The sequence below is a fragment of the Perognathus longimembris genome, chromosome 20 (genome assembly GCF_023159225.1).
Source record: "Perognathus longimembris pacificus isolate PPM17 chromosome 20, ASM2315922v1, whole genome shotgun sequence".
NCBI lineage: Eukaryota > Metazoa > Chordata > Mammalia > Rodentia > Heteromyidae > Perognathus > Perognathus longimembris.
This window is the reverse complement of record NC_063180.1, coordinates 27,572,662-27,594,648: the sequence shown is the minus strand read 5'-3', so window position 1 is coordinate 27,594,648 and position 21,987 is coordinate 27,572,662. Positions and strand designations below refer to the sequence as shown.

Genomic DNA, 21,987 nt, shown 5'->3' with positions numbered 1-21,987 from the left:
AACATCAAGGTGGTGAGGGAGGCCAGATCTGGAGGTCATATCTGACCAGTAAAAGTGAACAAACGCTGACTCCATCTCCATTATCTCCCTCAGCCCTGAGCTTCAGAGTTGAGGGCTCTGCCCCAACTTCTCAGAAGCATGGGAAGTTTTCCCCCATCACTGTAAACAATAGAAACTGTCCTCCCCACCCCACCCCCAATCCACCCGCCAACTCTAACTAGATGGTTCAAGCAGAAACTATGTAACAGGTTGTAACTCTACTGGACACCTGTGTGTGGCTTAGCATACTCTATAGGTGTTGTGACCTCATTGCACAGGTACCTGTGGTGAGCTTGTCCACAGGGCCTTGGCCTTTATAACTCTATAAAGCAGCAGCTCCAGCACTCCCCAAGTCTGGGATGTGGCCCTGGCTGGTCAGTTTATTCTTACTTCCCCAATAACTCCATCTTTTTACTGTAGACTGTCTCTGAGTGGTGGACTCTTCGAGGGGCGGGGAGACCCCCTCCCTCAGGTCCTTCCCCCATTACAACCTGGTTTAAAGTTAGAACAAACAAACAACTGCTTGTGACTGAGCTACATTAAAGCTTTTGGTTTCCCTCCGCAATGCTGCGATCTCCCAGTTCAACCAGGGCCATGGGGAGAGGAACAGTTGTTATGCTCAAACACCGGACCCCCACAAGGACCACCAGAGACCTACACATATGCAAAAGCAAAAGGAGTATTCATTCTAAGCTTGAGCTTGGTCCTCCGTGCACTTGGCCACCGGATGCTAAGAGGCCATGAGCCTAGGGCTTTCAGCTGTTTTATACATTTTTTTTGTGGGGGAGACAAGGACTTTGCATACACCATAGCATCTTTTAACAAATCAACACACACCTTGGGAAAATTATAAAATAATTCTAAAGCATGTTTGGTGCATTGGTGAAGGGAAATCCGGAAAGGGTCATTGGTCAGATCAAGGGACCGACACTTTTAGAATTGATTGGTTAAGCCATAAGGGGGATAGTGCACCACTGCAGAGTTTTAGATACAGGAAACCACACCTGGGTGGGGGAGTTCTGGTGATGGTAAAACTTGTTTTTCTTCTCTGCAGGTCACTCATATGGGTGTTTACGGTTTCTGAAGGCCATCTGCCCCATAACATTTATGGTCTTTCCTAGGTCCTTAGCCACAAAGCAATTTACAGAAGCAAAATTAGTAGTTAGTAACTAGAAAATTTTGATTACAATTTTTAGTTTCTCCCCAGGGAACCCCTGAAAGTCCTGTCTCAGTCCTGGCAAACTCCTGGCAGCCCAGGAAGAAGCATCTCAAGAGTCTTATCTCTAATGAAACACCAAGGAAATACGAAGTGGGGTTGTGGCTCCTTGTGGTAGAGCACTAGCCTGTAACAAAACAGGCCAGAGACAGTTCTGAGGCCGAGTTCAAGTCCTCCCACTGACAGAAAAAGAAAAAAAGACATAATCACTCGACGCCAAAGTCTCATTTCTTTAAGGAAGGCTTTTGCTACTCACCGGGGATGCCATCATCCCAAGACAGTGCTCCTCTAGGCTTTCACTCCCAGGCAGTCCCAGTGCTATGCTGAAGGAAGCATGGAGGGAGGAAGAAGCCAGCAGCCACCTCCAGCCTAGGATTTCCAGCTCCAGGGAAAGTGAAGTCCTGGCTCCTCCCACACGTGCACCTCCACCCAATCAACAACTCTACAGAGCACTGGGTGAACAGTCACTCCCAGGGCTGTCCTTCAGCCCAGAGGCCAGGCCCCTGAAAAGAAGAGCTGGGCCCACTGATGAGGTGGGGAGTTGGTCCCAGGAAATTCAGATCCTAGCCCGAGACTCTGGGGATTCAGGCGGTGCCCATTGGGACCAAACAACACTATGTCTTTACCTATTCGTTTTAGGTCTAGGCAACCCCCTTCATCTGCAATTGAAAGGATGGCTTGTCTCCCCTCTGGCCCTGGGAAGTTGGGTGGACAGCCCTGCTGTAGTTAAGTAAACAGCTATGTTTACATTTGATCTTCATCACCTTTAGTGTGACATTTTTATTACCTGGGATCAGGTCTCTAGGACTGACTTCTTCTTGAAATAGTTGACCATTATATGTGGACGTCCATTTTAGGACACTATGCATCCTGCCATATATTTGAAAACAGTTGTTTGTCGTTGAGAGGGAATGCACGTTCCACAAGGAGGAGCTGTTTTCCCAAGTATTTCCTCTTCCAGGATACATGTGAACCTTTGGTATGAAACCAGGCCAGGGTCCTGAACCCAGGGCCTAGGATCTGATCCTGAGAGTCTTTTTCCCAAGGATAGCCCTCTACCACTGGAGCCAAGGCACCATTTCTGGTGCGTTTTTTTTTTTTTTTTTCTAAGTAGTTTATTGGAGATAAGAGTCTGGAATATGTTCCTGCCTGAGCTGGCTTAGGAAATTGATCCTCTGATTTCCGGCTCGTCGGTAGCTAGGATTGTTGTCCTGAGCAGAAAGTGCCTGGTGAGATATCTTAATTACAACCACCAGGGCAGGCTCATTTCCAGGGCACCTGGACTTCTATTGGGGAGATTATTGCCTGTGCCTCTATTATAACTTGTGCTGGGAAACCTGTGTCACAAGGATATTAGAATAAATACAGCAAACTCAACAGACCAGATAAACTTTAATGGACAGTTGAAGAGGGTCATCTTAGCCACAGTGACCTGAGGAGAGTTAGGAGACCTGGCAAACAATTCCAGGCAGGGCTCAAGGGTCTTAAGTAGGGTAGGAGGTGGCCCAAAACAAACAGTTTCAGGACATGCTTTGCAAGTTTGTGGTTTTGCTTTAATTTACTTACCCAGGCCTGGTTCTGGGAGCCTACCCTGCAAACTCACTGAGCAAGCCCGCTTTTATCCAGCTGCGGCCTGGGTTGGAAATGCAGGTGCCTTTTACCTGGGAGGAGCAGGGATATGCCTCCACATTTTTTAGAGTGTAGGGTCCAATCAAATTGTATTACTATATTTAACATGGCGTTATGGGGTTCAGGGATCGATGATCAAAGGTACCACTCAGTCAGATGACAATCGGGGATGTAAAGAGTTTTGGTGAGAAAGTCCAGGCAAGGTCAAGGCTCGGACCTCAAGATGGAGCCCTGAGCCATCTCAGAAGGTTGCCAATAAGTCCTCAAACCACAGGAATTTCCCCTTTATTCTAACTGTAGGAATCAGTCACACAGGTTAGGGTGTCTTCACCTTTACTGGAAATCACCTGACTATCATGTGATAAAACAGGATGCAACTCTGCAGGGGGGTGGGGAACAGAGGACAAGGAAGGCTCACAGATGTGGACAATACCTAGCAAAGCAAAACAAGTTCAAAACAAGTTTGATAAATAGAGCTCAGGCCAGGTTACATTATACAATACCAGTCATATTTGTTCAAAGCTAGTGCCAGTCGATAGTCATTCATCGGCATTTACATCTTTTCGAAAGCACTTTCAAAATTTCAATGCTATATACCAAATACACAGGTGGGCTTCCAACCCACAACAACAATCAGCAGCACTCAGTCTATCAGGCTAGGAGTCTCATTTAGATGTGATCAGTGAAAGACCCCTACCCAGATTTCAGATTAATAAAAATCAGTAAAGCCAGCTAAAAATAAAAGGCAAGGCAGCGTGAGTCAACCCCGGCCAGGTTCTGGGAAACTAAGTCAATAACAAACACCTGGCTAGGGTTCTGGGAATGGAAGTCAATAACAGTAACCAATTCCAGGAACCAAAACCAGACGACCTCAAGATTGCGCCAGATAAACGTTCAAAAATAAGTTTTCCGAGAACCAAGGGTTGCAAAAACAGGAAAACGAAAAATATTTTCGGCTCACCAACGTGGACCAATCAGAGTCATGAAGTCTTGTCCCTTGCCTTATTTGGACTGACCAATCCCTGTAACCATGCTGTTAGCTTCTGTAAGCCCGCTTCCGCAATTCCCCCCCTATAAAAACCCCTAGGCATCGAGCTCCGGCGCGCCATCTCCCTGCGAGGACTTGGACGCCCGGGTACCCGCAACCCTCAATAAACCTCTTGCTGTTGCAGCCCTCGTGTGTCTCGTTGATCTCTGGGGGTCTCCTCAGACAGAAAGACAGCCCATCGCTCGGGGGTCTTTCATCTGGGGGCTCGTCCGGGATCGGAGACCCCCACCCAGGGACCACCGACCCACCGACGGGAGGTAAGCTGGCCAGCGATCGCACTTGTCTGTGTCTCTGTTTTTGGTGTTCTGCGCTTGCGTTTGCTTTGTTCTTGTACTAGTTAGCTAGCTAGATTTGTATTGGGCGGCTCCGTGGAGGAGTTGACGAACTCGTACTCCCGACCGCAGCCCTGGGAGACGTCCCAGTGGTCTTTGGAGGCCACCCTGGCCCATTTGTCCTCCGTAGCTTGGAAGAGAGTCAGTCCCTTTGGGGCTGCCCCGCTGACCGAGGGCTACGTGATTTGTGAAGGAGACGAGAGATCCGGACTCTCACGAACACAGTCTCCATTAGAACTTTCCCTTTCGGTTTTTAGCCGAAGCCGCGCTGCGAAAATCTGTTTCAGTTTTGTCTTCACAGTTTTTGTCTTGTCTGTCCTAGGACTCTGTGTTTTTGAAATAATGGGTCAATCTGTTACCACTCCTTTAAGTTTGACTTTACAGCATTGGTCAGAGGTTCGGAAGATCGCCAGCAACCTCTCCCTCGAGGTCCACAAGCGACCTTGGGTCACTTTTTGTTCCTCAGAATGGCCCACTTTCGGGGTGGGCTGGCCAAAAGATGGGTCCTTCAATGCTAATCTTATTTTACAGGTCAAGGCAAAGATAATGGTTCCCGGCCCGCACGGGCATCCAGACCAGGTCCCCTACATCCTTACCTGGGAAGCTTTGACTGCTGAACCCCCGCCATGGGCTAAGCCCTTTGTTTTGTTTCCTCCATCACACCCTCCCACACCCTCTGCTCCCCCTTCCCAATCCTCCCTTTACCCTGCCGTTACTGAACCTCCTTTGACCCTAAAGGACCCTAAGGCAAATGTCCCCAAGGTTCTACCCCCTGGAGACGACCTCCTCCTGGATTTGTTGACTGACGACTCCCGGTTGCCTCAGCCCCCACCCTACCCTGCCGAGGCCGGCCCTAGGGAAAGCGGGCAGCAGCCAGATCCTTCCCCTATCGCCACTAGAACAAGGGTAAGGAGGGAAGGTAATTTACCCCCTGCAGACTCTACTGCCCAGGCATTTCCCCTAAGGACGGGGGCTGTCGGACAACTTCAGTATTGGCCTTTTTCAGCCTCAGACTTGTATAACTGGAAAAACAATAACCCTCCTTTCTCAAAAGATCCCGCCATGTTGACTGCCTTGATTGAATCCATACTTGTTACCCACCAGCCTACCTGGGATGATTGCCAACAGTTGTTGCAGGCTCTCCTGACTACTGAAGAGAGGCAGAGAGTCCTCCTGGAAGCTCGGAAAAATGTTCGCGGGGCAGATGGGCGGCCGACACAGCTGCCTAATGAGATTAATGCTGCTTTTCCCTTAGAGAGACCAGATTGGGACTTCACCACTGTGGAAGGTAGGAACCACCTAATCCTTTATCGCCAGTTGCTTATAGCGGGTCTCCATGGGGCAGCTAGGCGCCCCACAAATTTGGCTCAGGTAAAACAGGTTATTCAGAGATCTGAGGAAACTCCCTCTGCCTTCCTAGAGAGACTAAAAGAGGCTTATCGAATATACACTCCCTATGATCCTGAAGATCCAGGGCAGGCAACTAACGTTTCTATGTCTTTCATTTGGCAATCTGCCCCGGACATTAGAAAGAAACTGGAAAGGTTGGAGAACTTAAGGGAAAGTTCCCTACAGGATCTACTTAAGGAGGCGGAAAAGATATTTAATAAGAGAGAGACAAGGGAGGAAAGAGATGAAAGGCTGAAGAGAGAGGCAGAGGAACGTGATCGAAAGAAGAGTAAGGACCTTAGTAGACTCATGGCCACCTTAGTGACAGGACAGAGACAGGATAGACAGGAGGGAGAGCGAAGAGGACCCCCCCGAGTGGAAAAAGACCAATGTGCTTATTGTAAAGAAAGAGGGCACTGGGCAAAAGATTGCCCGAAGAACCCCCGGGGGTCCCGGCCTCGACCCAAAACATCTCTCTTGACCCTGGACGATTAGGGGGGTCGGGGTCAGGAGCCCCCCCCTGAACCCAGGATAACTCTAGACGTAGGGGGGCAGCCGGTCACCTTCCTAGTTGATACAGGAGCCCAACATTCCGTCCTGAACCATAACCCAGGACCCCTCAGTGACAAGTCGGCATGGGTCCAGGGAGCCACCGGAGGACGGCGATATCGATGGACTACCGATCGGAAAGTCCACTTGGCTACCGGTAAGGTGACTCATTCTTTTCTACATGTTCCTGACTGTCCATACCCCCTATTGGGGAGAGATTTGCTCCAAAAATTGAAAGCCCAAATTCATTTTGAGGAATCTGGGGTACGTGTAGCCGGCCCCAAAAATCAACCTTTACATGTGTTAACTTTGAGTCTGGAAGAAGAATACAGGCTATATGAAAATAACAAAAGGAAGGAACTCTCCCTTGACCCAGAATGGATAAATGATTTCCCTCAAGCATGGGCAGAAACAGGAGGCATGGGATTGGCCAGACGACAGGCTCCACTGGTTATAGCTTTAAAAGCCAATACCACACCTGTCTCAATTAAGCAGTACCCAATGTCGCAGGAAGCAAGAACAGGAATTAAACCTCACATAAAGAGGCTCCTGGATCAGGGGATCTTAAAACCTTGCCAGTCCCCATGGAACACCCCCTTACTCCCCGTCAAAAAGCCAGGGACAGGAGACTATAGACCGGTCCAAGACTTACGAGAAGTTAACAAGCGGGTAGAAGATATACATCCCACGGTGCCCAACCCATACAACTTGTTAAGCGGACTGTCACCAGCCTATTGTTGGTATACAGTTTTGGACTTAAAGGATGCCTTCTTTTGCCTAAGGCTCCACCCAGATAGCCAGCCTATTTTTTGCCTTTGAGTGGAAGGATCCTGAATTGGGAATCTCAGGGCAATTGACCTGGACTAGACTCCCCCAGGGATTTAAAAATAGCCCTACCCTATTTGATGAGGCCTTACATCGAGACCTGGCAGATTTTCGGGTCCAACACCCAGCCTTGATGCTACTCCAGTATGTCGATGATTTGTTGCTGGCCGCGACATCCGAACAGGAATGTAGGGAAGGAACCAGAGACTTATTACATGCCCTCGGGACCCTAGGGTATCGAGCCTCCGCTAAAAAGGCCCAAATCTGCCGACAACAAGTGACCTACCTGGGCTATCTAATTAAAAAAGGAGAAAGGTGGCTGACGGATGCAAGAAAAGAGACAGTCATGAAAATACCCGAGCCCCAGAACCCCCGACAGTTAAGGGAATTTTTGGGAACGGCCGGGTTCTGCAGACTGTGGATACCAGGCTTTGCCGAAATGGCCAGTCCCCTATACCCACTCACCAAACAGGGCACGATGTTTGCCTGGGGAGAAGAACACCGGAAGGCCTTCCAGAACATCAAAAAGGCCCTCCTAACAGCTCCAGCCCTAGGACTCCCAGACTTGACTAAACCCTTCGATTTGTATGTAGCCGAAAACAAAGGACACGCGAAGGGAGTATTAACTCAAAGATTGGGGCCTTGGAGGCGGCCGGTGGCCTACCTCTCCAAGAAATTGGACCCGGTAGCCTCAGGGTGGCCACCCTGTCTCAGGATGGTGGCCGCCATTGCCGTCTTGGTTAAAGACGCCAGCAAGTTAACTTTTGGGCAATCCCTGACTATTCTGGCCCCGCACGCGGTGGAGGCACTAATCAGGCAGCCGCCAGATCGTTGGCTGTCCAATGCCCGCATGACTCATTACCAAACTATGCTCCTGGACACAGATCGGGTCCGGTTTGGGCCCGTCACGGCCATCAATCCTGCCACGTTGCTTCCATCGACGGATGAGAAAGCGGCTCCCCACGATTGTCTTGAGATTTTAGCAGAAGTGCACGGGACCCGCTCCGACCTGACTGACCAACCACTCCAGGATGCTGACTTTACCTGGTATACTGATGGGAGCAGCCTGGTGCTGAATGGGGAACGGAAGGCGGGAGCAGCCATAACCACGGAGACTGAGGTAATCTGGGCAAGGACCCTCCCACCAGGGACTTCAGCACAGAGGGCAGAGCTGATCGCCCTCACCCAGGCACTTAAGATGGCATGTGGAAAAAGACTCAATGTATATACAGATAGCCGATATGCCTTTGCCACTGCCCATATTCACGGGGAGATATACAGTCGACGAGGGCTATTGACTTCTGAAGGAAAGGAAGTTAAGAACAAAAGGGAAATTTTGGCCTTGTTGAACGCACTATTCTTCCCTCGTAAGCTCAGCATCATGCACTGCCCAGGGCACCAGAAGGGAGACAGCCCTATTGCCCGGGGCAACAGGATGGCTGATGAGACAGCCCGGAGGGCGGCTGTGATCCCGGTCCCTACATTCCCAGTCTCCGATAAGGAGGCGCGGGCACAATGGCTTGAGTGGCAGAGTGCTAGCATTAAACCAGAAGACCAGATAAAGCCCAGAGCAATGTGCCTACAGTCTAGTGCGGGTCAGGAGAAAACAGATATAGGACCATTCCTATACACTCAAAAAGATGAAGAGCTCCTAACAAACCTAGGGGCCCAAAAAGATGTAAAGAAAAAAATATGGACTCTTAATAATAAGACTGTATTGCCCAGGAACTTCGCCCGGCAAGTAATTGAACAGGTACACCAGCTGACGCACTTAAGCCCCAGAAAAATAAAAGCCCTCCTTGATCGGGACGAGAAATTTTGTTATTTTTTGGATAAGGAAGATATTTTGCAAGAAATATATAATAGGTGCCGTGCATGTGCCATGGTAAATGCTGGGAAAATAAAACAAGGATTAGGAAGAGTCCGAATGAGAGGACATCGTCCTGGAGTCCATTGGGAAATTGACTTCACTGAAATCAAGCCTGGGCTTTACGGATATCAGTATCTGCTGGTATTCGTCGATACTTTTTCTGGCTGGGTGGAAGCCTTCCCCACAAAGCAGGAAACTGCCAAAGTCGTCACCAAGAAACTACTGGAAGAAATCTTTCCCAGGTATGGCATGCCTAAATTTTTGGGGTCTGACAATGGACCAGCCTTCGTCTCCCAGGTAAGCCAACAGGTGGCCATGTTACTGGGGATTAATTGGAAATTACATTGTTCGTATAGACCCCAGAGTTCAGGGCAGGTAGAGAGAATGAATAGAACTATTAAGGAGACTCTAACTAAATTAACGCTCGCAGCTGGCTCAAAGGACTGGGTACTCCTACTCCCTCTTGCCCTTTACCGGGCTCGTAATACTCCTGGGCCCCACGGACTTACCCCCTTTGAGATTCTCTACGGGGCACCCCCTCCCTCTGTTAGTTTTTATAGTTCTGATATCTCCACTTTTGCTAACAGCCAAAATCTTCAAGCCCACTTGCAGGCCCTACAGACCGTCCAGAGAGAGGTCTGGAAGCCACTCGCTGCCGCCTACAAGGAACAGTTGGATAAACCTGTGGTACCACATCAGTTCCAGATCGGAGACTCTGTGTGGGTCCGGCGACATCAGACCAAAAACTTGGAACCTCGCTGGAAAGGCCCCTACACTGTGCTCTTGACCACTCCAACCGCCTTAAAGGTAGACGGCATAGCAGCTTGGATTCACGCGTCTCACGCCAAACCTGCTTCTGCTGAAGAAACGACCCAGAAATGGAGAGTCCAGCGCACTCAAAACCCACTCAAGATAAGACTCTCTCGAACCTTATAATACTCATTGTCTTTTTCCTATGTCGGATTGTACCTTTCTATTGTTCTCCTCATCAGGTTAAACTACTAACTTGGCAGATCTTATCACAGAACGCGGAGGTGGTTTGGGAAACTTCCCAACAGCACGCCCCTTTTACCTGGTGGCCAGAATTAAAACCCGACTTCTGTCAGCTTGCAGTTGGAGCTGACCCTGCATGGGGAGTTGGTAATGTAGAGCTAAGAGACCTAAACCGAACTGAACATCCTGGAATAATTGACGCCTCAGGATGTCGCACTCCCTATGCCAGATGTAGATGGGCTCACAATGACTTCTACGTGTGCCCCCGAGACGGGAGAGAGAGGCTCCATGCTAGTCGGTGTGGGGGTCCAGGAGACTTTTACTGTAAAGCTTGGGGCTGTGAAACCACGGGGAGTGCCCATTGGTTGAGGTCCCCATCAACAGACCTTATAACGGTCCAGAGGGGGTTCCAAAAACTGGAAGGAAAACCAACTACAGATTGCCTGACCAAGAAAAACCTATTCAAACCTGGCCTATCATTACCTCTCAAGATAACTTTTACAGAAAGAGGGCAGAAATTTGTAGGATGGCCTCAGGGTAGAACATGGGGATTAAGGCTATATACATCAGGCTACGATCCCGGGGTGATTTTTCAAATTCGTCTCAAGATACAAAATGTATATACTGCCTCCTTAGGCCCAAACCACGTTTTGCAAGTCCCTGCTGTTCGCCCCCCACTGCGAGTCCCTGCTGTTCGCCCCCCACCTCCTTCCGTAAGTACTTACGCCTTTAGTAGCACTTCTGCAATGGCCTTGGTTCGTGGAGCCGAAGCTTCTATGTCCTCTCTTGAGACAACTGACCGGGTGGTGTCCCTGGTAGGTGGTGTTTTCTCCCTACTAAATACTAGCAACCCAAATTTAACCCAGGAATGTTGGCTTTGTTTAAAACCTCAACCCCCCTACTATGAGGGAGTGGCAGTACTTGGCAACTTTAGTAACCCAACTTCACCTCCGCCACAGTGCAGTAGCACCCCCCGGCATAAACTTACCATGACTGAAATAAGCGGAACTGGGCATTGTGTTGGGGAAATTCCACCACATTATTCTAACCTCTGTGGCCGCGCCACCTCTCTGAAATCCACGAATGGCTACCTGGTGCCTCCTAATGGAACCTATTGGGCCTGCAGTACTGGGCTAACCTCCTGCCTGTCCATCAAAACCCTCAACCTAACTAAAGATTTCTGTATTTTAATTGAACTTTGGCCACGGGTTACGTATCACACTCCAGAATATCTTTACAGCCATCTTGAAGGACAAGTTAGGACAAAGAGGGAACCGGTATCCATTACTATGGCGATTTTGTTAGGAGGACTCACGGTAGGAGGAGTAGCGGCAGGGATAGGCACAGGAGCAACAGCCCTCACAGCTACTTTCCAGTTCAAACAACTACAAGAAGCTATGAACACTGATATCAAGGCTCTAGAAGAATCTGTGAGTGCCCTGGAAAAATCCTTAACATCCCTGTCTGAGGTGGTGTTGCAAAATCGTAGAGGTTTAGATATACTGTTCCTAAAGGAGGGAGGCCTGTGTGCGGCCCTTAAAGAAGAGTGCTGTTTTTATGCAGACCACACAGGATTAGTGAGAGATAGTATGGCAAAGCTTAGAGAAAGACTAAAGCAAAGACAGCAGCTCTTTGAATCAGGTCAAGGTTGGTTTGAAGGATGGTTCAATAAGTCGCCTTGGTTTACTACCCTGCTCTCTACCCTAATGGGACCTCTCATAATTATTTTGCTTATATTGCTCTTTGGCCCTTGCATCCTTAACAGGCTTGTACAATTCATAAAAGATAGAACGTCTATCACCCACGCCTTGGTTCTCACTCAGCAATACCATCAATTAAGGCAACAAGAAGAGGAATAAAGGATTTTATTCAGTCCATAGAAAAAGGGGGGGATGAAAGACCCCTACCCAGATTTCAGATTAATAAAAATCAGTAAAGCCAGCTAAAAATAAAAGGCAAGGCAGCGTGAGTCAACCCCGGCCAGGTTCTGGGAAACTAAGTCAATAACAAACACCTGGCTAGGGTTCTGGGAATGGAAGTCAATAACAGTAACCAATTCCAGGAACCAAAACCAGACGACCTCAAGATTGCGCCAGATAAACGTTCAAAAATAAGTTTTCCGAGAACCAAGGGTTGCAAAAACAGGAAAACGAAAAATATTTTCGGCTCACCAACGTGGACCAATCAGAGTCATGAAGTCTTGTCCCTTGCCTTATTTGGACTGACCAATCCCTGTAACCATGCTGTTAGCTTCTGTAAGCCCGCTTCCGCAATTCCCCCCCCTATAAAAACCCCTAGGCATCGAGCTCCGGCGCGCCATCTCCCTGCGAGGACTTGGACGCCCGGGTACCCGCAACCCTCAATAAACCTCTTGCTGTTGCAGCCCTCGTGTGTCTCGTTGATCTCTGGGGGTCTCCTCAGACAGAAAGACAGCCCATCGCTCGGGGGTCTTTCAATCAGCATAAGTTCACCTCCACACGCACCACACACAGGTGATAGCAACAGACTTACAGAAGTGGAAGTGGCAGTTAGTGATCACAACTAGCAATTCCAGTAAAACTCTGGTGAATAAAAGCAATGAAACATTAAGGCAATCATTAAAGCAATCAAAATCCTCTTTAATTGTTGGTTCTGGGTGTAACTGGTACTTACTAAGGACCCAGCTAACTTCTTTAAAACATGCAAATGGGGTAACTATCAGGCTTGATCTCTCTCCTTCATTCTTTTGCAAGCTCCAGCAGCTCCAGGCCCAGCTGCTTGGGGCTCCTGTTATTCCACTCAGGTTTGCCCCTCCCTAGGTCAACTACTTTGTGTAAGCCTGCTGTTTCTAGGGACCCTAAAAAGGAGGCTCCCCTATGCCTTTTACTTGTTTTCAACAAGTTGACCAAAGACCTGAAAGGACACCCACAGAGGCATCAGCTCTGGGTTCTCACCACAGGAGGGGCCAAAGCCAATTCCTCTGGATTCTCCTCCTAGCTGTCTTTTGCCTAACCTGGAGGCACTGAACTCTGTGACCTACAGCCTCATAAGATCCAATGTGTAAGGTCCACCCTGGGAGGCTCCAGGCAGACACTCGTACTGGTTTAATTCTGCGCCCAGTACCTGAGTTAACCTAGGTAACTGAGATACCTGGGAGCAGCTACCTCTGCCATCTCTGAGGTCACATCCAATCCACCTGGCCAGATCTCCAGCCTTTCCCTATATAATCAAGCTAACAGCAGCCTCCCTTCCCCTCCCCACCCCCACCTCCATTTCCTTTTTGCTCTATTTTCTTTTCTCTGCTTCCTTCCCCTCTGTCTCCCCACGCCTCCATCTCGTGTGGCCTGGCAGTTTGCTCTTCCCCACCCCCACCAAATGTCTTTCTACTGGACCATGTGGTAGGTTTCCTTCCGGGCCAACCTTCCAATATGCTCATGTCATCAAATCTGGCCTCAGTATTTCCTGAACAATGAGTCCAGTTGTCTCCGTTCAGGGACACTGGATCCCGACATCTTGAGGGACTGAAACGTGTCCTGCAGGTGCTTGGTGTAATCGGGAGGTCAGATCTGGCCAGTGCCTTCAGTAACTGTGCAGAAATTTCAGGCTGACTCCAGCTCAGATTAGAGCAGAAGCCAACTCCAACTGCACTAAACTCTTCCCACTCCATCCAGGGAAGCTCCCCTTTATTATAAGTTATGTAAATTGACCACCTGAGGCCTGGGAGCGTCAAGGAAACCTGTGCCCTCCCATGGGTAAGCATGTCCACCTGATGTCAAATCCTTGTGCCTTCCAGAGTGGGTGTATCCACCAGATTTCAAATCTATGTGCCAATTCTAACGAATGACAGGTTGGTCCAAATAGATACTATGAGACAGACTGTAACTCTATTGGCCACTTGCGTGTGGCCTAACATGCTCTGCATGTGTTGTATCCTCATTGGCCTCCTGCATTTGGCAAGTTTGACTGTGATGTTTGCCTAATAACCAGGCTGCAAGGCCACGCGAGTTAGTTCCAGCTCACGAGTCTGGGCTGCACACTTGCGGGCGGCTTCAGCGCCTGAGTCTGGGTCCTGATCCTGCACCCGTGGTCGGCAGTTTTGGCTCCTGAGTCTGGGCTGCGACCAAGGCCACTCGGTTCACTTTTTATTGACTTTTTACTTCCCCAGTGAAACTGTCCTTTTGTTACCTTGTAGCTGAAGACTGTGTGGTGGACTCTTAGAGGAACCAGGAGTTCCATCCCTTGGGAGGGACTCTGTTTCATTGTAGCGAACCCCCACTCTAATTCAGTGGACTCTTGGGAGAACCAGGAATCCTCTCCTTTGGGAGGGGCCAGGTCATTATAGAAAATCCCCATTCTACTTCATACTGGTGCATAGATTTGACGTCAGATGGGTACACCCACTTCGGAGGGCACATGGATTTGATGACAGGTGCATGTGCCTACCCTTGGAGGGCATGGGTTGCCTGGTAGAGTCCTCCAGGGATCAATTTACATAGCTTATCATAATAAAGGGGAGCTTCCCTCAATTGGGTGGGGGAGAGCTTAGTGCAGATGGAGTTGGCTTCTGCTCTAATCTGAGCTGGAGTCAGCCTCAAGTCCCTCCTTAGTTAATGATGGCAAAGGCCAGATCTGACCTCCCAATTACACTCAAGTAGACGGGCTCCCCAACTTAGGTCCCTTCTCCTTTCCCACTCTGAATTGCTCTGCTCTCCTTGCTCTCCTGCCTGCATTCTTTGTACGTACCGAACCTCTAGACTCTCACTGGACCAGGCTGAGGAGACCAACCTTAACCCGTAGAGGGGGGTGGGGAGATGGGGGGATGGGGTGGGGGAATAGCTAAAATCCCTCCCCCTCCTTCAGCCCCGGCCTCAGCGAAGACACCACCCACCCTGCCAAGCTCCTCCTCCTCCCTACCATCCTCCTCCTCCTTCCCCTCCCCCTCCAGCCCTCTCTCACACAAAGCCTCTTTCAGCAGCCTAGCCTGTTACTTTCTCTTGTGCTCCCCAGAGCCCTTCCCCATTGGCTCCTCTCTTCCCCTTGTGCCCACTTGTTCCTACTCAGGACCAGACTGATGTGTCCCCAATTCCCGTAAACACTACCACCTACTCAGAAAAGCAAGGTGAGGAGCCTTTACTATCTCAAGACCACACTGCACAGGGGGGGCAGCAGAGTGCAAGGCCACCCTTCTTTCAGCAGAGCTTAGACAGGGAAAACCTCACGCTGTGCATTACATGGAAGCCAGTGGATTTACAGAAGCAGTGCCAGTAGTCAGTAATAACAGGAAACAGTGACATTGATTAGGGCCCCTCCTAATAAAAGTGGTTACAAATAAGCAACCCAAACAATGTAGGGGAACAAGAAGGGACAATCAGGACCACAATTATCTCTGCGGACTCATCTCCAATTAACCACTAGAACACAGAAGTGGAGCTGTGGCTGAAAGTTGTAGCATACTAGCATTGCTCTCTTTAGCTCATGGACGGGGCTCAGGCCCTGAGCTTTAGATCCATGATCTCCAAGGGGCAAAAAACACCTAAATATTTATCCTTAAGAAATACCTAAGTATGGGGCTGGGGATATGGGCTAGGGGCAAGAGATCTTGTCTCCCATACATGAAACCCTAGGTTCGATTCCCCAGCACCATGTATATGGAAAACGGCCAGAAGGGGCACTGTGGCTCAGGTGGCAGAGTGCTAGCCTTGAGCGGGAAGAAGACAGGGACAGTGCTCAGTCCCTGAGTCCAAGGTCAAGGACTGCCCCCCCCAAAAAAAAAGAGAGAGAAATACCTAAGTATTCTATGTATTATCTAAGTATTCTGCTCAAAACATCCATTTAATGCATAAAAGTCCATTTGGTAAACTTCGGGACTGGTACTCATTTACAAGGAGAATGTACATTGTCACTGTGAGGTTTAAGACACTGCATTCTTTTACAAAGTAACAATGAGCCCCACAGTGGGAACACTGAGGCTCCATGGACTGCACTAATATTCCTCGCCTGGACCCTGGTACTGGGCTCCATTTCACCTACTCCTGCTGTGGCCACGCCCCTTTCCTCATTAACCTTGCCTCTGTCTCCTGCTCCTCATACTTCAGACTCAATCCTCATTCACAGAAGTGCCATCAAATTGCATGCTGCTCAGACAGAACAGAGCTCACACTGTGACCCTGGGGAAAGAAACACTATCTAAAACCATTGCTCATTATAACCCCACTGCTTGTTATTTACAACATAAGATTTCACCTGCTACTGAAATGTGTGTAGATTGTGTTTCTACTGCACAACATTGTATAGGCAGAACTATGTGACCACATCTTCCCAAGGCCCTGAGGGTCAGGCCAGCAGGTACTCTCAGTTCTCAGTTCTCAGTTCTCAACTATGCCATTAAAGGGGAAGGGCGTGGTCTCCCCAGAAATTTGGAAGGTCTTTGACTACAGGGGCTACCGTGCTGTAAATCATGCCCACGTCCACATTCTGCTTTGGCTGACTGGATGTTTAAAAGGCAGAAGCAACACTTGGATTTGGGTGCAACCTCTGATCATAGAATGCAGCCCAATGGACCGAGAGTGTTGGGGGCATTGGACTGGGAGCTTCCAGATGATAGGAGTCTGGCCAGGAAATGCCCTTCCCTAGGCCTCTCTGCCTGTCTGTACTGGTGTGGCTCCTTTGCTAGGCCCTCGGTATGACTTTGGCCCTGGAGTAAAGAGACTTGCAAGCATTGGAAACAGCCCCTGCTTTGTCTAATAACTGGAAGGGGCTCCTGGCAATGATGCCCAGGTGAACAGATGCACTGCTTCACACCAGTGGGAACATCTTCTCATTTTTTCCTAAGAATTCAGAACCTCGCATGTTAAGAAAGTATAGAAATGTCATGGTTATTTAAGAGCATAGGATATCCTTTTTATAACTTTAGCAACTGCTAATGTAAAGTTTAGGGTAAAACAGACAGGTCTGTAAGTATACAGCAGAAAATGTAATGCGAAGCAAGACTATCCCTTGTGAATCCAGAGGTTCTCCTTCCATGTGCGCAGCTATGATCCATCTCCTGTGGCCGAGTAAATAATACTTCAGGTGGGGTAGCAAGGGGCAGCTTTAAGAACAACTCTGATGTTGCAAATGCAATAAGAAAAAGAGGTGGGGCAGGGGGAGAATGCAGTTAGGAATCTAAGATATATTACACAATTAGCAAGAAGGTGTTTAGACAACAGATTCTGCAGCCTACCCCTGGGCAAGCATCCCAGGATGGAGAACACCACCCCCAGGAGTAACTGAAACCTCTTGTTTGTTTAAATGTTTCTTCTGCCCCCCAACTTTCTTTTTCTCACCGATATGTGTTCTGAATCCTCAATAACCAATAAAGAAAGTTAAACAAAAACCTATTGTAAAACTAATGTTAAAGGTATTACCCTTTAGTTGGTTGGCTCCCAGCCCATTCCATTCTTCCGGTGGGTGGGGGTGGGACCCAGCTGGGCAGGGCAGGGCGCTTTCACCACAGCTGCTGGGTGTGTGCCACACAGAAGCCCTCCACCATTCAAGGGAGGAGACACGCCCCTCTTCCATTCAGACCATTCGGATTTCCCTCTCTGACCAAGGCCAAGTGAAAAACCAGATGTCAGCCATTACCACAGATCCGGGGTCCTGAACACAACAGTGCTGGGATCAAAACAGTGCATGGATCAAAATCCATGTCTGACTTTGGCCCCAGAGCATTAGTAGCCAGTCCCCATTACTGAGCATTTTCTCCCATTACATAAAACAACTGCATTGCTTCTCTGTGACCCGCTGTGAGAAATTGCCACAACCTTAGCCAACTGAAGCAATCAGGAGTTGTTTTCTGCCAGGTTGAAGGGTTAGAAGCTTAGCACAGAGGCCAGGAATGGTGTCTCAGGCCTCTCCTGGCTACTTAGGAAGCAGAGATTGGGACAAAAGGGGTTCAAGGCCACCTCAGCTCCTCTTCCCTCTCCTTTTTCCTTTCCCTGCAAAAAGTGAATAAGATTCCATTTCAACAAATAAGCTTGGCATATTAATATGTGTCAGTATTCCCAACTACAGACAAGGCATAATTAGGAAGATCACATCTGAAGGCCAGTCTGAAGTTAAAGACTTAGCTGAAAAGTAAGGCAAAAAAGAAAAGAAGAGTAATGTGGCACGTGTGGTAGGAGCGCTTGTCTAGCAAGTGTAAGACACTGAGTTCAAATCCAAGTACCACCAAAACCAGAAGTTTGGCATGGATCTCAGGGGACCCCAATCAACAGGGCTGAGCCTTTCTGGAAGCTCTGTAGCTCACTTTCTTTATTCAGCAATAGTGGGATATGAATCCTGTCATTGTTTCTCAAGAATATGAATGGAACTGGAGACTATACCATTCAGTAAAATAAACCAATCACAAGGAAACAATACTACATGAGTTCACCCCCTAGGTTAGGTGCCTTTAATGAATTAGCTAGATACTTTAACAAACTGACAACTCTTTTCCCATGGTGCCTTATAAAGTTTTCTAAACAGTGTTCTCTTTTGAGAGAGCATAGACAGGACTTGAGAACATGTCAAGTGAAAGGAAGTAGGTATGGAAAGATGAATGTGGTTATGTGCCCAATCACTGGTAAAAGCTAAAAAAGTTCATCACAGAATTCGTGTGCAGTAGTGGTCACTAGAGGCTAGGAAGAGTGTGAGCAGTCTGCAGGTTACACCTGTAATCCTAGCTACTCAGGAGGCTGAGATCCAAGGATTGTGGTCCAAAGGCAGGAAAGTCCCAGAGACTCTTCTCTGCAATTAAGCACCAGAAACCAGAAGTGGTGCTGTGGCTCAAGTAGAAGAATGAGACCCTTGGGCTGAAGAGTTGAGGGACAGTGCTCAGGCCCAGAGTTCAAGCTCAATGACCAACAAACAAATAACAACAACCCAAAAACACAGTTATAGGTAGAAAAGTAGTTCTAATGTTATAATTCACAAAAGAGTACTTGTAGTAAACAACAGTTCATTACACATCTAAAAAAACTGGAAGAGTAGGGCTGGGAATATGGCCTAGTGGCAAGAATGTTTGCCTCCAATACATGAAGCCCTGGGTTTGATTCCCTAGCACCACATATATAGAAAAAGCCAGAAGTAACACTGTGGCTCAAGAGGCAGAGTGCTAGCCTTGAGCAAAAGAAGCCAGGGACATTGCTTAGGCCCTGCGTACGAGCCCCAGAACCAGCAAAAAACCAACCAACCAAACAAACAAACAAATAAACAAAAACTGGAAGAGTGCCATCTGCCCTGTAGCGCACACCTGTAATCCTAGCTGTACAGGAGGCTGAGAGCCAAGGATAGTGGTTCAAAGCCAGCCTTGGCAGGAAAGTCCGTGAGACTCATATCGCTAATAAATTACCACAAAGCTGGAAGTGGAGCTGTGGCTTGAGTGGTAGAGTGCTAGCTTTAATTAAGCCCAATAGTTTAGGAGTAGTGCCCAGGTCCTGAGTTCAAGCTCCAGGACCAACACCAACCCCTCTCCACACCAAAAAACAAAACAAAACAAAAAAAAACCTAGAAAAAACATGGAACCTACCCAAGACAGACCCTGATTACCCTGACTTTATCATTCCTTACACATTGTATGCATGTACATAAAATTATAATAATTATAATACTTTCATTACAGCAAGTAATGGGAAAGAAAACAAATTAGAAATTATGCTTTTCAGTTTTACAACAAAGAAAAGTTGCCACTGGTCCTGACCCTTGGTTAAATCCGCATTGCATAGAAAGAGGAAATGAGTACCCTCTACTTGCTTGTAATTAGGCTAATTGCTCACCTAGTTTCAGGGCTCCAGAGCTGAGAAGCATTCCAGCAGAAGTGGCTCTGCCCTTCTGTGTGTTAAGGTTCACACTGCCCCAGAGGAGGTGCAGCCCACCCCCCACCCCCGCCGGGAATAACAGCTCAGGGGCCCCCCTTGAGAGTCACTGGGCACTGCCTTTGGGCCCTCAACCCTGAGGCTCCACCCACTGCTTTCTGTTCCACTCCTACAAGGTGCCTGAAAAGTCAAGAAAGAGACTGAAGTACTAAGGAAATAGAAATGGGAATGGTTACAGGATCCTGGGAGGGAAGGATTTGAAAGACTGATATGAAATTTCAGTTATACAAGTTGAATAGGTCTAGGCGTCAACTAGACAATGGCCATGTCTATAGCCTTTGCAATTGTGTTAAGAGAATGGATATCATAGTAATTGTTCTTTTTTGCCAGTCCTGGGGCTTGAACTCAAGGCCTGGGCACTGTTCCTGAGCTTCTTTGCCTCAATGCTGGCACTCTATCACTTGAACCAGCACCACTTCTGGCTTTTCCTGTTTATTTGGTGCTGAGAATTTGAACTCAGGGCTACATGCCTGCTAGGCAAGCACTCTACCACTAAGCCACATTCTCAGCCCCCATGAACTCTTTTGGCTCAAAGCTAGTGATCTACCACATTGAGCCACAGCTGCACTTCTGGTGTTCTGGTGTTCTGGTGGTTAATTGGAGAGTCTCACAGACTTTCCTATGTAGGCTGGCTTTAAACTGTGATCTCCAGATCTCAGCATCCCAAGTAGATAGAATTGCAGGTGTGAGCAACCTCTCTGAGCTTTGCCTCTCTTGAACTAAGGGCCTGGGCGCTGTCCTTGAGCTTCTTTTGCTCAAGACTAGTGCTCTACCATTTGAGCTACAGTGCCAGTTCTGGCCTTTTCTGAGTTGTTTTTTGGAGATAAAAGTCCCATAGACTTTGCTGCCCAGACTGGCATCGAACCATGAGCCTCAGATCTCAGTCTCCTGAGTAGCTAGGATTACAGACTGAGCCACCGCTGCCTAGCTTTGCTTACCCATTTTTTTCTTTTATCCCTTTCATTCCTTCTTCCCTCCTCTCTTCCTTCTTCCTTCTTCTTTCCCTCTCTTGTCCTTTTCCTTATATCCTTCCTTCCCTTCTTTCTTCTTTACCTGTCTTCTTCCCTCCTTCCACTATTCCTCCTCCTCCTCCTTATCTGCCTGTCTGTCATCTGTCTGTACCTCTCTTTTTTATCTCAGTAATTTGGACAGAGTCAACTGCCTAAGATGAAGCTACTGGTCTGTGAATAATCTTTGCTATTTCCTTTTTAAGAGAAATGTAAGATGGCTTTATGAAAATTGCCTTCCCACACAATTATTTATTTATTTATTTTTTTGCCAGTCCTGGGCCTTGGTCTCAGGGCCTGAGCACTGTCCCTGGCTTCTTCTCACCCAAGGCTAGCACTCTGCCACGTGAGCCACAGCGCCGCTTCTGGCCGTTTTTTCTGTATATGTGGTGCTGGGGAATCGAACCTAGGGCCTCGTGTATCCGAGGCAGGCACTCTTGCCACTAGGCTATATCCCCAGCCCCCCACACAATTATTTTTAAGAATAAACCAAGCAAGGCACCAATGGCTCATGCTTGTAGTCCTAACTACCCAGGAGGCTGAGATCTAAGGATTGTGGTTCAAATCTGGCCCAGGTAGGAAAGTCCAGAGACACTTCTCTCCAATCAACCACCAGAAAACTGGAAGTGATGTTGTAGCTCAAGGGACAGAGTGCTAGCCTTGAGCTAAGAGCTCAGCCACAGTGCCCAGGCCCAGAGTTCAAGCCCCATGACAAACCAAAAATTAATAATAATAAATAAAATAAACCAAGAAGCCCTCCACACTGGCCAGAACAAATTATTTATTTTTCTTGAAGTATCTATTCACCAGCAAGTGCCAGCATGAAAAGAAACTAAGTGGGTGGACTTCTCAGGTCCAGGCGGTGTGTTTGCAGTCACTCATAGTTACCCCGCCCACAGGGCTTGCAACAGGTCAGGCCAGGCTTTGTCCCTCCATTTCTATGCCCCCTCCTTCCCCTCATAATGACAGGAAAATGAACCAACAGAATAGAAAGCAAGGAAAACAGAAATCCTCTTGTTTTCGTTGCCTGGAGTTCATTTTGATCCATCTATTAATTTGTATGATCGGAGGCGCATGGCGTTGTTCCTTTCTATTCCTCTCCTGCGATCACATTGGATCCTTGTGAGTAGTGGCCATGTAACAAATGCTTCCCCAAAACAGAGACTTCATGATGACAGCCTCTGGACCTTGCTGCATGCTGCCCTAAAGGGTGACGCC

General features: G+C 48.3%; 2 protein-coding genes across 2 annotated transcripts in view; one reads left to right on the top strand and one right to left on the bottom strand.

The window, feature by feature from the left end:
- The first annotated feature begins 3,015 nt into the window (after positions 1 to 3,015).
- LOC125368169 lies at positions 3,016 to 9,888 on the top strand. Its single transcript, XM_048369024.1, is given in 8 exon segments — positions 3,016 to 3,025; positions 4,395 to 4,513; positions 4,649 to 4,747; positions 5,003 to 5,170; positions 5,520 to 5,552; positions 6,149 to 7,009; positions 7,011 to 8,590; positions 8,753 to 9,888. Coding segments are annotated over 8 exon segments (3,951 nt in total). The 3' UTR covers positions 9,834 to 9,888.
- Positions 9,889 to 12,752: 2,864 nt separating this feature from the next.
- The window catches only part of LOC125368167 (zinc finger protein 345-like), a 33,010-nt gene continuing 23,775 nt past the window's right edge, over positions 12,753 to 21,987 (bottom strand). The window contains 1 exon segment of the mRNA XM_048369023.1: positions 12,753 to 12,782. Within this exon segment, the coding sequence (XP_048224980.1) occupies positions 12,753 to 12,782 (30 nt within the window).